General features: G+C 39.2%; 1 protein-coding gene across 1 annotated transcript in view; it reads left to right on the forward strand.

The window, feature by feature from the left end:
• The window catches only part of celsr2 (cadherin, EGF LAG seven-pass G-type receptor 2), a 319,864-nt gene extending 301,558 nt beyond the window's left edge, over window positions 1–18,306 (forward strand). Inside the window, exons 28-36 of the mRNA XM_060845021.1 lie at window positions 477–556; window positions 1,467–1,593; window positions 2,385–2,504; window positions 5,285–5,415; window positions 6,135–6,235; window positions 8,128–8,298; window positions 12,504–12,737; window positions 14,657–14,903; window positions 16,822–18,306. Coding sequence (XP_060701004.1) covers window positions 477–556; window positions 1,467–1,593; window positions 2,385–2,504; window positions 5,285–5,415; window positions 6,135–6,235; window positions 8,128–8,298; window positions 12,504–12,737; window positions 14,657–14,903; window positions 16,822–16,846 — 1,236 coding nt within the window. The 3' untranslated portion in view covers window positions 16,847–18,306. The remainder of the gene's footprint in view (window positions 1–476; window positions 557–1,466; window positions 1,594–2,384; window positions 2,505–5,284; window positions 5,416–6,134; window positions 6,236–8,127; window positions 8,299–12,503; window positions 12,738–14,656; window positions 14,904–16,821) is intronic.
• Window positions 18,307–18,649: the final 343 nt, after the last annotated feature.

Genomic DNA, 18,649 nt, shown 5'->3' on the forward strand with positions numbered 1-18,649 from the left:
GTCTTTAAATTATTTTAAAATGTAAACTTAGAGGACATTGCAACATTCAGGCAAAATGCTTCGATGAGTACATTTAAATCTTACTGGTTTCTTTCATTTGATAATAAAAAAGCCCCATTTTGTTTTAAGCTCCTTCCATGTTGTGCAAGGCCCATCAAGTCCTTATCACCTTGTGTTCACTGAGCCATATTGGCTGCATGTTGGCAAAGGAGTAGAAAGCATGGACTGCAGATGCTGGAGATCAGAGTCAACAAAGAGTGTGGTGCTGGAAAAGCACAGTAGGTCAGGCAGCATCCGAGAAGCCGGAGGTTAGACATTTCAAGCATAAACCCTTCATCAGGAATTTCTTTCTCAGATGCTGCCTGACCAGCTGTGCTTTTCCAGCATCACACTCTTTGATTCCATGTTGGCAAAGCCTGAATTTTAAAACTAACATGCTCCTTTACGTTATTGTCATTGTGTTTTCTACGTTGCAGATGAATGTCTTTCTTTATATTCTGTCTGCCAAAACTTCCTGCAGACCAGGACACCAAGGTTTTGAGAAGAAAGGAAGTGTGTAAGTCCTGTTGGATTCAATCGTTGATAAAACATTAATGAGCTCACACTTTTTTTAAAAAAATTGCTTGTTATTGTGACTAAACTTTGAAAGAACTCAGAGTAGGAGCAGAAAATCTACAGTAGTAATGTTCAAAAGCATTTGTTTAAATTAGGAATTTGTATTGAAATAATGACTGCTGGATGCTAACATACTAAACACTTAAATTTGTTAACTAATCAGGAGTTGAATAGCATTTTATATTTTAAAGTCTATATATGGATGTAATTCTTTCAATGAGATAAAAGTGCCGTTTTCAAGACGTTTGGGGTGAAAAATAGACAAAAGGTCAAATCAGCTGCTCATTATACAGAGACCTCCATATTCAGCAACATTACTAGTGTTTCCTGACTTTTTCATTAAAGTTGCAATGGAAGATTGGAACTCATGAGGAATTTGTTCCCAAACACGTTTATCAGTATGTGATTTCAAAATTCTCATCCTTGTTTTCAAATCCCTCTGGGATCTTGTCCCTCCTTATCTCTAACTTCTTGCAGCCCCAAACTGTCTGATAGATCTTAACTCCTGATTTATGGCTTCTTGAGGAAGCCCACTGTTTAATTCCTCCACCATTGATGGCATGCCTTCATTTCATTATGGCCTAAGCTATGAAATTCTGTCCCCACCCCCACTAACCTCTTTGCTTCTCTTCCTGTTCCCCCTTTAAGATACTCCATATAGCCTTGGTCATCTGAATGAATATTATCTTATGGCACTCAGTGCTGAACTTGTCATGCTTCAATGAATTTAATGTGCATTTTGTTGTATATGTCATTGGGGTACTGTGTTTTATGCAAGAATAGTGTTTAAAAAGCAGATGCTAAGTTGGTATTGCACATCAATATGACGATTGGAATTGTTGTTTTAATAGGTCTGGATTGCGTACAGCATTTGTGGTGCTGCTGCTTGTCAGTACAACCTGGTTCTTGGCCTTACTGGCTGTGAACAGTGACACCATTGTTTTCCACTATCTCTTTGCTGGTTTTAATTGTCTCCAGGTAAAGCTGTCAAATCAGTATTTTGTTCTTTTAAAATACCATTCCAGTTGCTAAAAGTTATCTGTCATTCAATGAGCTACATTAATGAGGAGACACATTGAAAGTGTAACTTTCTGTTGGAAATGTTGAGCTGGCACAAATACTCAGTAAAAACTGAAAGAACTGGAGATACCGTAACTCAGGAACAAAAGCAGAAATTGCTGAAAAAGCTCAGCAGATTACTGGACCCGAAATGTTAATTCTAATTTCTCTCCACAGACACTGTCAGACCTGCTGAGCTTTTCCAGCAATTTCTATTTCCATATTGATTGCTTTTTCACTCATGAAATTAAGCGTTAAAAAACATTAATGGAACAAATGTTTATGTTTTCACTGTTACTTGTAGTTGGGCGGCACGGTGGCACTGCTGCCTCACAGCACCAGAGACCCGGGTTCAATTCCCAACTCAGGCGACTGACTGTGTGGAGTTTGCACATTCTCTCCGTGTCTGTGTGGGTTTCCTCCGGGTGCTCCGGTTTCCTCCCACAGTCCAAAGATGTGCAGGTCAGGTGAATTGGCCATGCTATATTGCCCGTAGTGTTAGGTAAGGGGTAAATGTAGGGGAATGGGTGGGTAGCGCTTTGGCGAGTCGGTGTGGACTTGTTGGGCCGAAGGGCCTGTTTCCACACTGTAAGTAATCTAGTCTAATCTAAAAAGTGGTAGTTTATCAGTTTAAGCAAGATTACTAAATGAAAAGTACTACAGTGCTTTATGGTGGAGTTAGTTTGTACTAATGACTTTCTTGCTTACAGGGTCCATTTATTTTCATCCGTTGCATCCTCAACAATGAAGTGAGAAAAGCTTTTAAATATGCCTTCAGTAAGAAGCACACAGATGATACTGTTGGCACAACAAAATCAACATTGGCATCAGTTAGTAACTATTTTTTTCTTTTTCGTGTGCATTTATTCCTTACTTTCTGCTAAAAATGTCCAATAAAATCTAGTCTAATGATATTTTACTTTTCTGCAAATAAAGTACTCTTTCCAAACTAATTTCTCAGAAATACAATAATAAGTTTATGTTTTGGGGGCTGTCTGTGTAACTTGGGTTAAAATGGAAGAAGAATGTGACCAGTTCTGTAATCTGCCCAGCAACAAACTTGGATATCTTGCTTGTTAAGAGTTAAAGGGGAGTTCAGGTTATTTTGTTTGGAAGAAGGCAAAGATGTTAACCCTGGAAGTAACAGCAAGAACATCCATGCTGGTTGTGGGTAGACTATTCACTTCCAAATTACAGAGAGGCATTAGAAATGTCAGGATTTTCAAACAGTTATTCTGCAAACTCTGATTAATTCTCAGATAGATTGAAGTCAGAGGTCTCTGGAATAGCTAAGCAGCATTTCTACCCCAATTAAAGACCTATGTGCTTTGTATTGCCATGGAGATTTGCTTTGAGAGGGGAATAATGAATATTTTCCCCTTCTTCAAGGTGGTGAGCCGCAGAAATAACTGAGTATGTCAGCCCTGGAAAAATGTTCACTCCTCACCACTTCAATTAATGTTGGGGTGAGAAGATCCACTGGGGACTTGCTTGACCTTCCAACAGTCGAGGGTAGGTAGGGTAGGGTTGATAAAGAGAAATATTTCCCCTAAGTGGAGGGCTCAGTATTGATGGAGTTGCAGTTTTAAGGTAAGGAGCAGGGGTTTAGAGGGGATTTGAGGAAAATAATTTTCACCTAGAGGACACTAGGTATCTGGAAGTCACTAGCTAAAAGAGTGATCGAGGTGAGAACCCTCAAGACATTTAAAAAGTATTTAAGTGAGCAGGGAGGCAATGGCCTAGTGGTTTTATAGCTGGACTGTTACTCCAGAGACTCAGGTAATGTCTTGATGACCGGGATTCAAATCCTGCCATGGAATTTGAATTAAATAAAAGTTGGAATTGAGTCTAATGATGACCATAAATCCATTGTTAATTGGCAGAAAAGCCTATTTGGCTCACTAACAACCTTTCGGGAAAGAAACTGCCATCCTTACCTGGTGTGTGGCCTATATTTGACCCTAAATCTAACCCAGACTGTTTATTGCTCTCTGAGCAATTAAAGATGGGCAAAAAAAAAAATTATGGCCAAGCCAGCAACACCCATCTCCTGTGAAGGAATAAAACAAAACTTGGAATACCATAACATACAGGGCCAAGTGCTCAAAAATGCAATTAGAAGAGGTAAATTCTTGATGACTGGCATGAGCACGATGGCCCGAACATAATATTGAGTGCTATAAAACCACTATGATTGTAAAACTTTAAATCGTCACTCACTGACTGCCTGAGGGCCGTCGCGGCCAACCTCCCCAATTACTTACCTCCCCTGCAGGCTAGAAAAATAGCTGGTTTCCTGACTAGGTATCCAGGGTAACCTGCCTCCAATAGATTCCCCCAATTTGGTATGGATGTGGGGCAAGGAGGTAGACCCTGAAAGTTAGGCCCTGCCCTTGTTTTCGAACCCCTCTCTCCACATCCTCCCTCTCAAGAGAAGCAAAAGAAAACTACCTTACCTTCTCTCTGCTGGATCCAAAGACTAATACGCCTCAATTTGTCATTCTTTATGACCCAGCAGCACCAACTTCTGATTCAACAGCAGTCTCTGTGAGTCAGAATACCTCAATTGAGGTCTGCTATAGGCTTTAGATACTTATCAGGCAGCTGTAAAATTGATTGGCAGGGTCTAGTTTTAATGAGGCAGGTAGGTGAATCAACAGTTAACATGTCTGCCCGATGCTGTCCCAAGAAGAAGAAATCCTGGCTGAAGAGTTCATAGGAAGCTGCAATAATATTGGCTTACAGGGTGTTCAAAGATATCACTAATCCTGACAGAGAGAGACTAGTCCACAAGAATCTGAGAGAGAGAAAGAGAAAGAGAGAGAGGAACAGAGAGATAGAGGCAGCTATTTTAGTTTGTTGTAGTACAAGTATTGAAACTTGAAATCTTGTTGTATGAGCCTTCCATTCAGATAGTTGAAATTTAAATATCATTTTGGAGTTTCTAGTCCACTGTAACAAATATTTTATCAGAATTTCTGTGTAATGTTGAAAACGAAAGATGGAATTGTGATAAAACTGCTTCAGAACAGATTCTAGTGATCCCAGGTAGCTGCAGCAGAATTTGAATAGTTTGTTTAGTCATTGATAACCTGATGTCACAAATACACCCACCTTCATCTTTTTAAATGATATGAAGCACTTAATTCATTTTTTCATATTGTGAATTCTATTGAAATTAAAGTCATGATTTTTTTCTGCTACTATTGCCATTTAACATCAAAGAAATTGAAAAGATATCGTGACATTCTGTACTTTTCTGAAAATCTCAATCTTTTAGAGGCTAACAGACAATTATATTGTATGATTAAACTTTGTAAAAACATGACTGAAGGTGAAGGTATATTCACTGGTGTGTACCAATAAATAGAAAAATGTGTTGTTAACCATATGTGTATAAACACCTGGAATGGACAACGTCTGTATTTGCTAGATTAGATGAGTTGATCCAAATGTTATTTTCTTCCAACGGAACAAAGATTTCTCTTCTTCTGAGTAGTACATTTTTCTATAAGTGAGATGCACTTCTCAATGTTTGAACAGTTGCATGAAATAGTTGATTTGAAATGAAACAAAATAATCTTTATTTCCTCATGCCTTTTGTTTCAAGCAGTCATTGTGTAACAACACGTATATTGATGGTCGTGCATGTCATTCAGCCTTTGGTGATTCAGCTGCATCAGTAAGCAGTACTTCAAGGTCAGGGAAAAGCCATAACAGCTACATTGCATTCGTCCTCAGGTAATATGACACAGTGGTTTTGTGCATAAGTCACTCTAGTGGCAGAATAAGTTAAGAAAGTGGTTAATAAAGCATGCACTATCCCAGACAGATACATAAGTGGATAAGAGGAAGGAAGTTATATTGACCTTATATAAACCACTAGTTCAGCTTCAGAATCCAGATCTGGGCACTGCGTTTTTGGCAGACATGAAGGAATTAAAGAGCATGCAGAAATTATTCAAGAGAATCACCGCCAGAGATCTGGGTTCAATTCCCGCCTCAGGCGACTGACGGTGTGGAGTTTGCACGTTCTCCGTGTGTCTGTGTGGGTTTCCTCCGGGTGCTCCGGTTTCCTCCCACAATACAAAGATGTGCAGGTCAGGTGAATTGGCCATGCTAAATTGCCCGTAGTGTTAGGTGAGGGGTAAATGTAGGGGTATGGGTGGGTTGCGCTTCGGCGGGTCGGTGTGGACTTGTTGGGCCGAAGGGCCTGTTTCCACACTGTAAGTAATCTAATCTAATCTAATCTAATCATTGGAGAGATGAGGGATGGAGAAGTTGAAATTTTTTTCCTTGGAGGGGGAAAAAGATGCAAGTGTTATAATAACATGCTGATCTTGTAAGGAAGAGTGGCTAGAGCCTTGCCTATATTTCACAGTCAAATTGGTGACCCTAAGTGCTTGTATTAACATAACTGGCTGCCTGCTCATGACAAATTACTATTTTATTCTTTTCAGGGAAGAAGCTGCTTTGAATAATAGTACCTCAAGTCAAGCCCATGTTGCTCTCACTGACCATGCCACTTCCTTATTCCATGAGATTAAGACAAACCCAGATGGTAAGAAGACATATTGGTGCTAATGTGCAGGCTTCACACACACCTTTCAGAAGACGTGCAAGCTTGCATTAATTGATTTAGTACCTGGTTCTCAGCCAAATGTAATTAAAGTGGAATGAAAGCATTAATCCATTTAAAACCCAATTTAAATAGCAAGGCCATTCTTTATGAATCTGTTATTTAATCTTTGAATTGCTGTAAAGTAGGGCCGTTTTATCATTAAAAATGAAAGCATTTAACAAAATAATCTAATAATGTTGGACGAAGGAATAGATTATAGTTCATTCAAGTTGCATGAACTGTTAAACCCTCAAGAATTATCCTATGTTACCTCTGTGCTAATTGTGCTGAAAATTCTGACTAATTTGCTTTGCAAATCTTATTTGAGAGTATATCAGAGATTTGCATCTATCCTGCCTCTAGATGATGAATAAAGGAAAGAAATGCTTATGTGCTCTTCAATAATAAGGAAATGACTTTGGTGGATTCTCTGGTTTACATTTCACTATTAGTACAGTGAAAGGGATGTACCAGCAAACTTCCATATCCTGATTGGTAGCTGATGAGAGGATTTAGTGCATATGTAATCCAGGTGGAATTCTTCCATTTGGAATTGTCTTCATGAAAATAGCTAAAACAATGCAAGTGTTTGATCATATGGAAGAAATATTTTTATGATGTTTTGAAATACGAAAACAATTTTCTGTTGCTTTCCTGCTACTTAATGGTGGTAGAACATATTTCTGCTTGAAATGTTTATATTGTTGCACTTAAGACTACAATCAAATGAATATATTCAACTAAATTCTCCCATAAACTTTGTTGTAATTAATGAAGAGATGCCCATTTAGTGTGCAAGTATTTTAGTTAACCACTTGTTCCGTAGCTGGTTAGTTATTACTTGTGAGGTGATATTTTGTGATGTATAGCTGATATATCAGAAATCAGTGAGGTGATGCATGGGAATTGGTGGAGTATAACAAAATATTCTTCAGTCATGCTGTCAGTGAATAGAATTTCAGATCAGTACATATTTTAAAGATAACTTCTACTCTCAAGTTGCCAAAAATCAATAGCAGGGATTGATTCAGCCACAGAGATCTTTATTCATAACATGTAAGAGATTGCTGGGATTCAGTAGTACAGTCCTCCCATTTGTCATGAGCCTGAATTTTCACTGGGAGAAGAGAGTCTCTGGCTTAGCCAACATGATGCCAGAAACTGATTACAAACGTCTTGTCCCAAATCTGGCATCTGCCTTCATCATTGGGCATACCTATAGTAAACAATGGTACATATAGCTGCCATAAAACAGATCCAGTTTTTATTAGTGGGATGTGGGCTGTACACCTTTCAAGAGAAGGTCCAACTAAATTTATTGGAATTCTTGAGAGATTTAAAGCACTTATTTGGATAGATCCAGTGACACCACTGGGGAGAGGTTAAGTGTCTTTTGGGATTTATAAAAACAGACATTATGTGTGCAAAGGGTGGATAAAGTCATGGGAAATGTCAGGACCTTTAAATCTGTAGGTTTTAAAATGTGAAAAGTCTGCTGTTTAAAAATCAGTGCTTGCTATTTCACTCTATTGACATTAGCCTAATTGCTAACATTATAAGATTTGTCTGACATGACTGATTTCACAATTTGGGGCATAGATTGTTGTGAGTTTGCGCAATGGAAGCATAGGGCTAAAAAGAGCCATGAGTGCACATGGGAGGCCTAAGTTGACATGGAAAGATGTGATGGGTCATAGAGGGGTGATCATGAGATGGAAAGGTTTGAGAATGAGGACATAGGGAGTGTGAGGTGGAGATGAGGGATATGGATTAGAAGTTTCTCTTTTATTTGCTGAACAACTTAAAATATAGTGTTTATTGTTTCTTTCCAGAACACGATTCAGACTCTGACAGTGATCTGTCACTGGAAGATGACCAAAGTGGATCTTATGCCTCCACACATTCTTCAGATAGTGAAGATGATGATTATCAAGGAGACCCAGGTTGGGAAAAAATTATATCCCCAAATAATGAAAAACATCATCATCACAGTACTCCAAAAGGTAACGATAAAGCTACTCAGACTTCCTCAATCAATTCATGAGGGTACATGGCACCAGCACTAAACCCAGTATCCGATAAACTCTCATGACTCTGAGTGAAATCTTCGCTGCATTTTCTTCTTCTATTTATAACTAAATGTAGTTAACTTCACAACAATTAAGTTATTAAAATATGTACCTCATCCAACTACAACCCTACATCATGCACCCTACTCCTTTTCCCACTTACGTAATCCACCCCATTATTTTACTCCAATGATAGAGCATTCTGAGAAAGCTCTCCAATTTCAGATGCACTCTGTATTTCCATAGAGGCCAGGCCAGGCCAGGATAGGATGTTCCAATCAAAAATGTGGAGCTTGATCTTAGCAGAAAAAAGTAGAAGCCAGTACCATTCCATTGTAGATTGTTGCTCCATGGAAGATTTATACTGTAGTCTTATCTCAAAGCTTGTGCAGTTTCTTCTCTGAAAGTGGTAAGACGTATTAATTAAACATTTCTTGTTATATTTTTAGTAACATATGCTTTAAATTTATTGATGAGAGTTTTGCTGAAAATGTGTTGCTGGTTAAAGCACAGCAGGTCAGGCCGTCGAATTTCCTATTCCTTGGATGCTGCCTGACCTGCTGTGCTTTAACCAGCAACACATTTTCAGCTGTGATCTCCAGCATCTGCAGACCTCATTTTTTACCTGATGAGAGTTTTGTACCATTTGAAAGGTGATGTGGCAGTGTTAATTATTTGTAGGTCTTTGTGGTCTCAGTTATGGTACTTGTAACAACAGTGCACCTGTTTATTAATGGACTACTTCTGTTGAAATAAGCTGATCAATGTTACTTGGGTTTACACTGCTGCTGTCAATCTTGATTTCACGTTTACTTATTAAAAAACTGAAATGTCCATTAAGGTGCAAAGCTTAACTATTCCAATGTTGTAGTAAAATTATTAAAACTCAAATTTAGGAGCAAGTCAACCAAATTTATTAAATCAAATGTATTAAATCGAAAGCTTTTGGGAGGGGCAGCGTGATTCTGACCCTAACAGCGGGCCTTGACTACACCGTCTCTACTCGAATAACAGGTAGAGCGGTTTTTATTGTCTGGATGGCGTGTACAACAAAAGCTTGCAAAAGATGGTTTCTTGTGTTCTGCGCATGCGCGCACAGTTTACTGCTTCCAAGAATGGCATACCATGACGTTGTATTGTGCACATGCGCACACAAAGATCACAGGTTCCAGGAGCAGCATACCATGATATTGTGTTCTGCGCATGCGCATACAGAGATCGCTGGTTCTGGGAATGGCATACCACGATGTTGTATTCTGTAAGTATTTCTTCTTTAGTTAGTTTCTGTCTTCAGTACCCCACCTTGTGGTACGAGACATGCAGGAGCATGACGAACAGACCACCTACACCCAGTAATCATCAGTGGGGCCAGAAAGGCAGTAACTCCCAGGCGATGCCAAGTGGAGGCCAGCACCGGCACAATTCTCACTGTCAAAACTTTACAGCATGAGTTAAGGATAGCCATAACAACGCAACAAGCAATGACAATAACAATGAACATGATGAAGGCATGCAAAAGGTACGAGCCCCAAGATCTGCCTTGTAGCCATCCGAGGGGATTATAATCACAAAACTGTTTCCCTTCCTGCTGGATCTATCAGCCTCCAAGCGGATGTGATCCGCTAGGTTAGTTATATTGTCTGAGGCGTCTGGAGTGTATATGCAGCACTCAGGGCCGATAACAGCACAGGTGCCACGAGAAAATAGTCAAGGGCCAAACGGTTCTGCAACGCAACAGTACAGGTGGAAATGACCTCAGGCGACACCTCAGAGATGGCCGTGCTAACAGCTACAAAGCCATTGGCAGTCTCATTAGCCAGCCTTTGCAAGGTTGAGGCCATATTGATCAGTTCCCTGGCAGCCTTAGCAATCCCATAGGCAGGGAAGGCGATCATAAAGAATCGCTTGGTCTCAGTGATGGACTGTTTGGATTGAAGTATGTGCAGGTTGGGATGAAAGCGGAGGGAACTGTAGAGTCGTAGAGGCATAGAGATGTACAGCATGGAAACAGACCCTTCGGTCCAACCCGTCCATGCCGACCAGTTATCCCAACCCAACCTAGACCCACCTGCCAGCACGCGGCCCATATCCCTCCAAACCCTTCCTATTCATATACCCATCCAAGTGCCTATTAAATGCCTCCACCTCTTCCTCTGGCAGCTCATTTCATACACGTACCACCCTCTGTGTGAAACAGTGCCCCTTAGGTCTCTTTTATATCTTTCCCCTCTCACCATAAACCTATACCCTCTAAATCGGGACTCCCCCAACCCAGGGAAAAGACTTTGTCTATTTACCCTTTCCATGCCCCTCATAATTTTGTAAACCTCTATAAGGTCACCCCTCAACCTCCGACGCTTAGGAAAACAGCCCCAGCCTATTCAACCTCTCCCTGTAGCTTAAATCCTCCAACCCTGGCAACATCCTTCCAAATCTTTTCTGAACCATTTCAAGTTTCACAACATCTTTCGGATAGGAAGGAGACCAGAATTGCACGCAATATTCCAACAGTGGCCTAACCAACATCCTGTACAGCCACAACCTGACCTCCCAACTCCTGTACTCAATACTCTGACCAGTAAAGGAAAGCATACCAAACACTGCCTTCACTATCCTATCTACCTGCGACTCCACTTTCAAGCAGCTATGAACGTGCACTCCAAGGTCTCTTTGTTCAGCAACACTCCCTAGGACCTTACCATTAAGTGTATAAGTCCTGCTAAGATTTGCTTTCCCAAAGCACAGCACCTCGCATTTATCTGAATTAAACTCCATCTGCCACTTCTCAGCTCATTGGCCCATCTGGTCAAGATCCTATTGTAATCTGAGGTAACCCTCTTCGCTGTCCACTACACCTCCAATTTTGGTGTAATCTGCACACTTACTAACTGTACTACTTACGCTCGCATCCAAATCATTTATGTAAATGACAAAAAGTAGAGGACCCAACACCGATCCTTGTGGCACTCCACTTGTCACAGACCTCCAGTCTGAAAAACAACCCTCCACCACCATCCTTTGTCTACTACCTTTGAGCCAGTTCTGTATCCAAGTGGCTAGTTCTCCCTGTATTCCGTGAGATCTAACTTTGCCACTCAGTCTCCCTTGGGGAACCTTGTTGAAGTCCATATAGATCACATGTACCACTCTGCCCTCATCAATCCTTTCGTTACTTCAAAAAACTCAGTCAAGTTTGTGAGACATGATTTCCCACGCACAAAGCCATGTTGACTATCCCAAATCAGTCCTTGCCTTTCCAAATAGATGTACATCCTGTCCCTCAGGATTCCCTCCAACAACTTGCCCACCACTGACGTCAGGCTCACCGGTCTATAATTCCCTGGCTTGTCCTTACCCCCCTTCTTAAACAGTGGCACCATGTTAGCCAACCTCCAGTCTTCTGGCACCTCACCTGTGATTATCGATGATACAAATATCTCAGCAAGAGAGCCAGCAATCACTTCCCTAGCTTCCACAGAGTTCTAGGGTACACCTGATCAGGTCCTGATGATTTATCCACCTTTATACATTTCAAGACATCCAGCACTTCCTCCTATGCTATATGGACTTTTTTCAAGATGTCACCATCTATTTCCCTACATTCTATATCTTCCATATCCCTTTCCACAGTAAACACTAATGCAAAATACTCACTCTGTAATGGCAAACAAAAGGGACCACATAGGCAAAATAGCAAGATTGGGGCCAATCTGGATGACTTGTACAACAAAAACCCACGAAAGACAGTTTTTTTGTGTTCTGCGCGTGTGTGCAGAAATCGCTGGTTGTGTTCTGCATTTGCGCACATAGATATCACTGTTTCAGGGAACGGCATAGCACGACATTGTAATCTGCGCATGCACACACAGAGGTAGCTGGTTCTGGGAGCGGTGTACTATAACATTGTGTTCTGTAAGTATTTCTTCTTTCGTTAGTTTCTGTCTTCACCACCACGACAGCAGTTTAATGAGTTTAACCAGTTGGAAATGTCCATTGGGAAATATTCAAAAATGAATGAAAGTCTTTCTCTAATTATCATATTTAAAGAGTGTATTTAAGTTGATGTCCAAATCAGCATAAAACAAAAGCAATCTTTTTCATTTGCTTGCCTTTAAAACAAATTTCAATTGATTTTCCAGTGGACAACATTTCTGCTCATGTGAAACCTTATTGGCCAGGAGAATTTATGACAACAGCAAGTGAAAGTGAAGGTCATGGCGGGTCAGAGAATTTGAAAGTCGAAACTGTGGCAAACATTGAGCTTCACCGAGAAAAGCTTAACTATTTGGATGAGAAGCCAAAGGAAAATGGAGACAGCTTGTACAAAGAAAATGCATTATCATTGCCTAACCCTAACGCACAACCTCAGAAAGGTAAAAAAAACCCGAAAGAACCACTGATGCTCAAAAGCAGAAACAAAAACAGAAATTGCTGGAAAATCTCACCAACTATGGAGAGAAATCAGAGTTAGTGTTTTCAGCTCCAGTTATCCTTCTTCAGAACTGATGGTAGCTACAACAAAATTATTTTTTAATCAGAGTTTGGGGTGGGGGGGGGGGGGGTGGTGGTGGGGGCAGACTGGAAATGAAGCCCAAAGAGAGAGAGAAGTTGGACAAAGAAAAGAGTGAGTAACGGTCAGCTCAGGAGAATGAATGGCTGCTAATGAGGACTATTAGGTGCTAATGATGGGTTGTGTGTCATAGCAGACCATGTGATAACAAGGGTCTGGTTTGTGCGGCTCGAGGTAAGGACGTGGATGAAGCTGCCTTCAGCCCTAAAATTGTTGAGTTCGATATTGAGTCCAGAAAGAACTTGTTCCTTCGCCAACATCTCTGTCTCAGGCTTGATGCAGTGCTCCAGCAAAGCTCGGCACAAGCTGGAAGAACAGCACCTCATTTCTGCTTGGGAACTATACAGCCTTTTGAACACGAGGCCTTGTGCACCTCATGCCATTACATGGATTTCAATACCCCAACTCATGAGCAAGGTATTGTTGGAAAATCTCAGCAGGTCTGGCATCATCTGTAAGGAGAGAAAAGAGCTGACGTTTCGAGTCTAACTGACCCTTTGAGAGAAGAGCAGTACTTCTTCAGGGTAGGCATTCCAGGAAGAGAGGTGGCAGTGGGTTAAACACTGGATAAAAACAAATTAATGCGGATGCTGGAATCTGAAACCAAAAGAGAAAATGCTGGAAAATCTCAGTAGGTCTGGCAGCACCTGTAAGATGAGAAAAGAGCTGACGTTTCGAGTCTAACTGACCCTGACAGTGGCAGGTTTATGGTTTTAAAATTCATTATGTTAGACTCGAAACATCAGCTCTTTTCTCTCCTTACAGATGCTGCCAAACCTGCTGAGATTTTCCAACCTTTTCTCTTTTGGTTTCAGATTCCAGCATCTGCAGTAAATTGCTTTTATTTTAGCAAGGTATTGTTCTTATGTGACTTGTGGAGGAGCAGTGTAATTTGGGCCTTCAGTTCCAAATTTCTGTATTTAACTGAATATGTCTACTCCAAGTGCTGACTCAATTACTCCATAATAATGACATGCACCGTTAGCCTCATCATTACTGTCAACACAAAATCTGGGTCATTAATTTATGAGACAGTCCCTTTTGCTCTTGGTCTTTCCCATTTAATAACCAGCTGTTAAAAAGTAAACTGCCTCATCTGAATCCTTATCTAATTTCTCTCAACTCCTCATCCAGTGAAGTTGCTCTTCAAGAATGGAAAAGTGGAAAGTAACAGTTTGCCCTGTGAAAAGTCCAGCTGCATGTGTCATTTTAAAGGCTAATGCAGCACATTTGAAATGCCACCCCCATACTATGTAATGTTGCTGCATATACATTTTAAATTTAGCCTTTTGATTTTTGAAAGCCCTTCAATTTCCAACACAGAGACTGAAAATGTAACAAAATAAACATAATATTTATTTTCCCTCAAAACAATTTTCTGTTAATCTTTAAGAATATTTATATTGTTGTTTGTGGTTTATTTGTTTGTTTGATTTGTTCCTGTTACATTGTCATTGCCTTTTTCAGTACAATGAGCAAACTAGATCCAAACTGGCAGTTAATTCTTATTACAAACTTACATTTTAGCTATGTTTCACAACACTTTTGTCTGTTTCGGCTATAATGAGGGATAATCTGATAATCCCCTACCATTTTGTTTCATCATAAATGTGCCATATTTTAGTTAATTTTGTCATACTACGTTTATACTCGTCAATGAAAAGTAACTTTAATGTAAATATTTTTGTTAACTGTATTCATCTACTTTTTTGCAATTTATAGGAATTTTGAAAAATAAAGCATTACCATTATTCTCAGAGAAAAACAGCATCAATCGAATTCATAATGAACTTTCCAACCATAAACCTGCCACTGTCTGCTCACGAGCATCTTCAGTGGGATCCAGTGAAGGAAGTCGATCAGGAGGTGTAACAAAACTGAGACAAACAACAGGGGAAATGAATGGAGTGATGCCCATACCTATGAGCATTAAAACAGGCACAGTGGATGAAGATTCATCAGGGTCTGAGTGAGTATCCCTTCCCTTTGTCACTTAGTGTTACATAACAAAAATACAGCACATTGACAAACTGCTGAAGTAAAGAAACAAACCATTATACATTGCCAAAGCTCAATGCAATGTGAAGGAGCTGAATTGTACGGTTTATACTAGTGCTGGCATCCAGTTGTTTCCATGCAAATGTGTCATCAATATTTCTGGCAAAAGGAGCACGGTGGTATGAAAAATTTAAGAACCAAAGATAATCACGTCAGCAATATACATTGAAATTTCACACTGACTCTAGAAATTATTGTTTTGGAAAACATATTTAAAATAATATCAAAGTCAAGAATTTATGTCCAGTATATTAAGTATATATCAACGTTATTTGATGGTGTAGTTTCAGGAACAAGTTTTGGAAATTGTCTTCTTTGTGTTTCTCACCAGATTGATCTTCTATAATTCACTATTTTTCATCACCTTTCTGTATGTTATTGATAATAATATATGGTAATGGTACAGGTCAACTGTGTTAAGGCTGCAAAGAGATAATTACCTTACTTTTGGTAGTTAAGGTTCTTCAGTGACACCTTACACTTGATGCCCTTTAATATGAAATGATGATTTAGATGTCATAATATTTGGCACGTTATGACATTCTATTACAGTTACTTTATATGCACATGCAGCACGACAGAGAAGTTCAGATTACTGAGGACAGAAAAGTAACCGACAGGGTACTTTTTCAACTTTAAACCAAAATGTTAAACTGTTTTCCTTGGAGAAGAGATTAAATTAGAAGCAATTTGATAATTAAACAATTTGATAGAGCTTATCAAAATATTGAGGTATTTGGATAGAGTAAATAGGGAGAAACTGTTTGGGTTGGTCAAGAACCAAAGCACACTGGTTTACGATGATTGAAAAGGTAATGATGACATAAGCAAAGAAATCCTTATCACACAACTCATGGTAGGAATCTGAAATACAGGGCAGCACAATAACTAGCACTGCTGCCTCACAGCACCTGTTCTACCCTCGGGTAATTGGCTGTGTGGAATTCGCACATTCTCCCTGTCTCTGTGCGCGTTTCCTCCAGTTTCACGCCACATTCCAAAGATGTGTGGTTAGGCGGATTGGTCATTCTAAATTGCCCATAGTGTCCAGGGATGTGTAGACTAGGTAGATTAGTCGTGGGAAATGTAGGGTTACAAGATGAGTCTGGGTGGGATGCTCTCTGGATTGGGAGGCGGAGGGGGCATTGTTGTGTGGACTCTATGGGCTGAATAGCCTGCTTCCTCAGATTCTATGATTCTATACTGTCCCTGAGAGTGTGATGGAGGCATGTTTAACTGGATAACTAACTTAAATAAAAGAATTTGCAGGGGTATGAGGAAAGGTTAGGGGAGTGGGACTTGATGAGTTGCTCTTCCAGAGAGTTGGCATGGACACAAAAGGCCAAATGGTATGTTTCTGTGCTGTAACCTTCTATGATACTATACATAATTTGGGAATTACTTGATTTATCTTTTAAAGAGCAGGACAAATTTTGTGAAAGAAATTGTTTAGTGATCAACATAGAGTTTTCTCAGAGCTTTCTGTACCTTTTGGTCAATTTTTTTTTATTAAACATAAGTGTTATTTTCAGCCTGGGATCTGGCAAAACATTCTTAAAATATGTTCAGTGATATAAATTCAAATTAATATCTATGTCTCAGTGTATTTGACTTCTAAACTAATTTTTATCTCTTTTCTCTCCTCATCAAACTTACAGATTTCTATTTTTTAATTTCCTCCATTGAAACATTTGGTTAATTTCAAACAAAATCTCACTGTCAGCCTTATACCACCAATTATAAAATGCACAGTTGATTTCCATTACACTATTTTCAGCATACAATCATGATCATGCATTTTTTTTTTCTTTTGTTCTTTTCACACCCAGTAGCAGTGATGAGACCTCGATATGACTTGTCAGCATAGGATGAAGAGGATGGCTAAAAAGCTGTGGCGATGTCACTTTGCTTACTTCCGATAGCACTGGTGACCTGTGCCTTGTCCCAAAGCGCAATGCTCGCACATAAGCAGACTTGTCTAATATGGAAAGGAAAGGAACTGCTGTCATCAGGAGAGGGTGTCTGGAAGAAGTGATCACTTATTGTCAGTGCCAAATCTTGCTGAAATGCTGTTCTGAACAAAGTGGGTGCCTGGAAACCACAGTACACAATGATCAAAATGCACCCAGACCTACTTCGGAACAGTGAGGACAGCGCATGGAGCAACCAAAATTCAAAGAAACCAATTAAAGTTTCAGAATTTTGAGTTCTCAAACAATGTGCAGAAAAATGAAAGACTTAAAGCTTCAGGGAATTTATTGTAACTACTGTTTATATGATAACTGTTCATGATTATAGCCCCGTATTGAAAACTCCCCTAGACAACCTCAATCAAAGGCTTTTTTTGACTTCAACTGTCCAAATTATAGGATGTAAGAGACACACATTACAGGAATAATATAAATTGCCTTACAATAAGGTCACGTAACTTGTAATTATGGCTATCTTAAATTTAAACCTACAGTTTTTTTTTAATATGCAAAAGCATTTAATTCTGTTAAAATGAAGAGAATGTTTTGCTGCACTGAAAACTTGGTATTTTTGTTTTCTCAATCACATATTCAATACAGTCGGAATGGATTGAGTATTTTCTACTAAAAACCATTGGTACTATTTGGGAATTGTATAAAGTCAAAATGGCGTACATGGCCTGTCTTATTTGGTAATGATGAATCTTTATTTATAATCCAATTACCAGTTTTGATTTTGTGTTTGTCTTTGGGAAACTACATTGTCAAAGGTTGCACATATGGCAGTCCCCTTTGAATAGCTCTCATAGAGAGTTGTATGCTATAACTGGGCAAATACAAGCCGATTAATTGTAACTACATTCACCACATGTGAAAACAAATGCCTTTAGCCAAATGGCCTTCATGCTCCAGCTGTCGTGGAGTTGTTCTCAGACCAATGCCTACTTTGAACTTTTTTTTACAAGACAGTTGTTTGTAGATATTTTGATATAATTTTTAAGTTGTCTTGAGAGAAAATGTGTGTTGTACATGCTTTTCTGTTTTAAGTTGGTTAACATAGTTCTAAGGGAAAAGTGAGTAGGAACTGCAGGATGTTTTATTTAAAAAAATGCTGCTCATTTTTTTCTGTTAATATGGTGTCTGTTAATATTGTATAGATTCAATGTTTGACTGAAAGTAAAGGCTTCCACTATTTTATCTGAAAAAAAAAGATTTTTCCATTGTTGTCACCACAAAAGACCAGAATACTGAATGCTTTTAACAGTGAATTGTACAGTGAGTTCCTTAATGTACATACTGGCAGTTTTTAAATAAATGTAGTTGAAACAGATATAGTAACCTGAAATTGACAATGTATAGCAGATTATTTTGTCCGGAATGTTTTATTTCATGATTTAGGAATGTGCAAATATTCTAGTACACTTTCTAAGTTGAAAATACTTTCCCTTTTTAGTATTCTTTTCAATGTGTACTTTATTAATATTTTAGAACAGAAACCAATAGATGCATAGTTAACAGTATTCATCACATTACAGCAGTTTCTCTGTGTACATAAACAGGAACTGGATATAAGAACACCCGCCTTTTAATTTAGTAGAATCATGAATCTAATCAAGACTGAAATGAGCATCAAGGCAACATTCTCAGAAACATTACGATTGGGAGACACTTTGCATTCCATCACCTC

The sequence above is a fragment of the Hemiscyllium ocellatum genome, chromosome 26 (genome assembly GCF_020745735.1).
Source record: "Hemiscyllium ocellatum isolate sHemOce1 chromosome 26, sHemOce1.pat.X.cur, whole genome shotgun sequence".
Lineage (NCBI taxonomy): Eukaryota > Metazoa > Chordata > Chondrichthyes > Orectolobiformes > Hemiscylliidae > Hemiscyllium > Hemiscyllium ocellatum.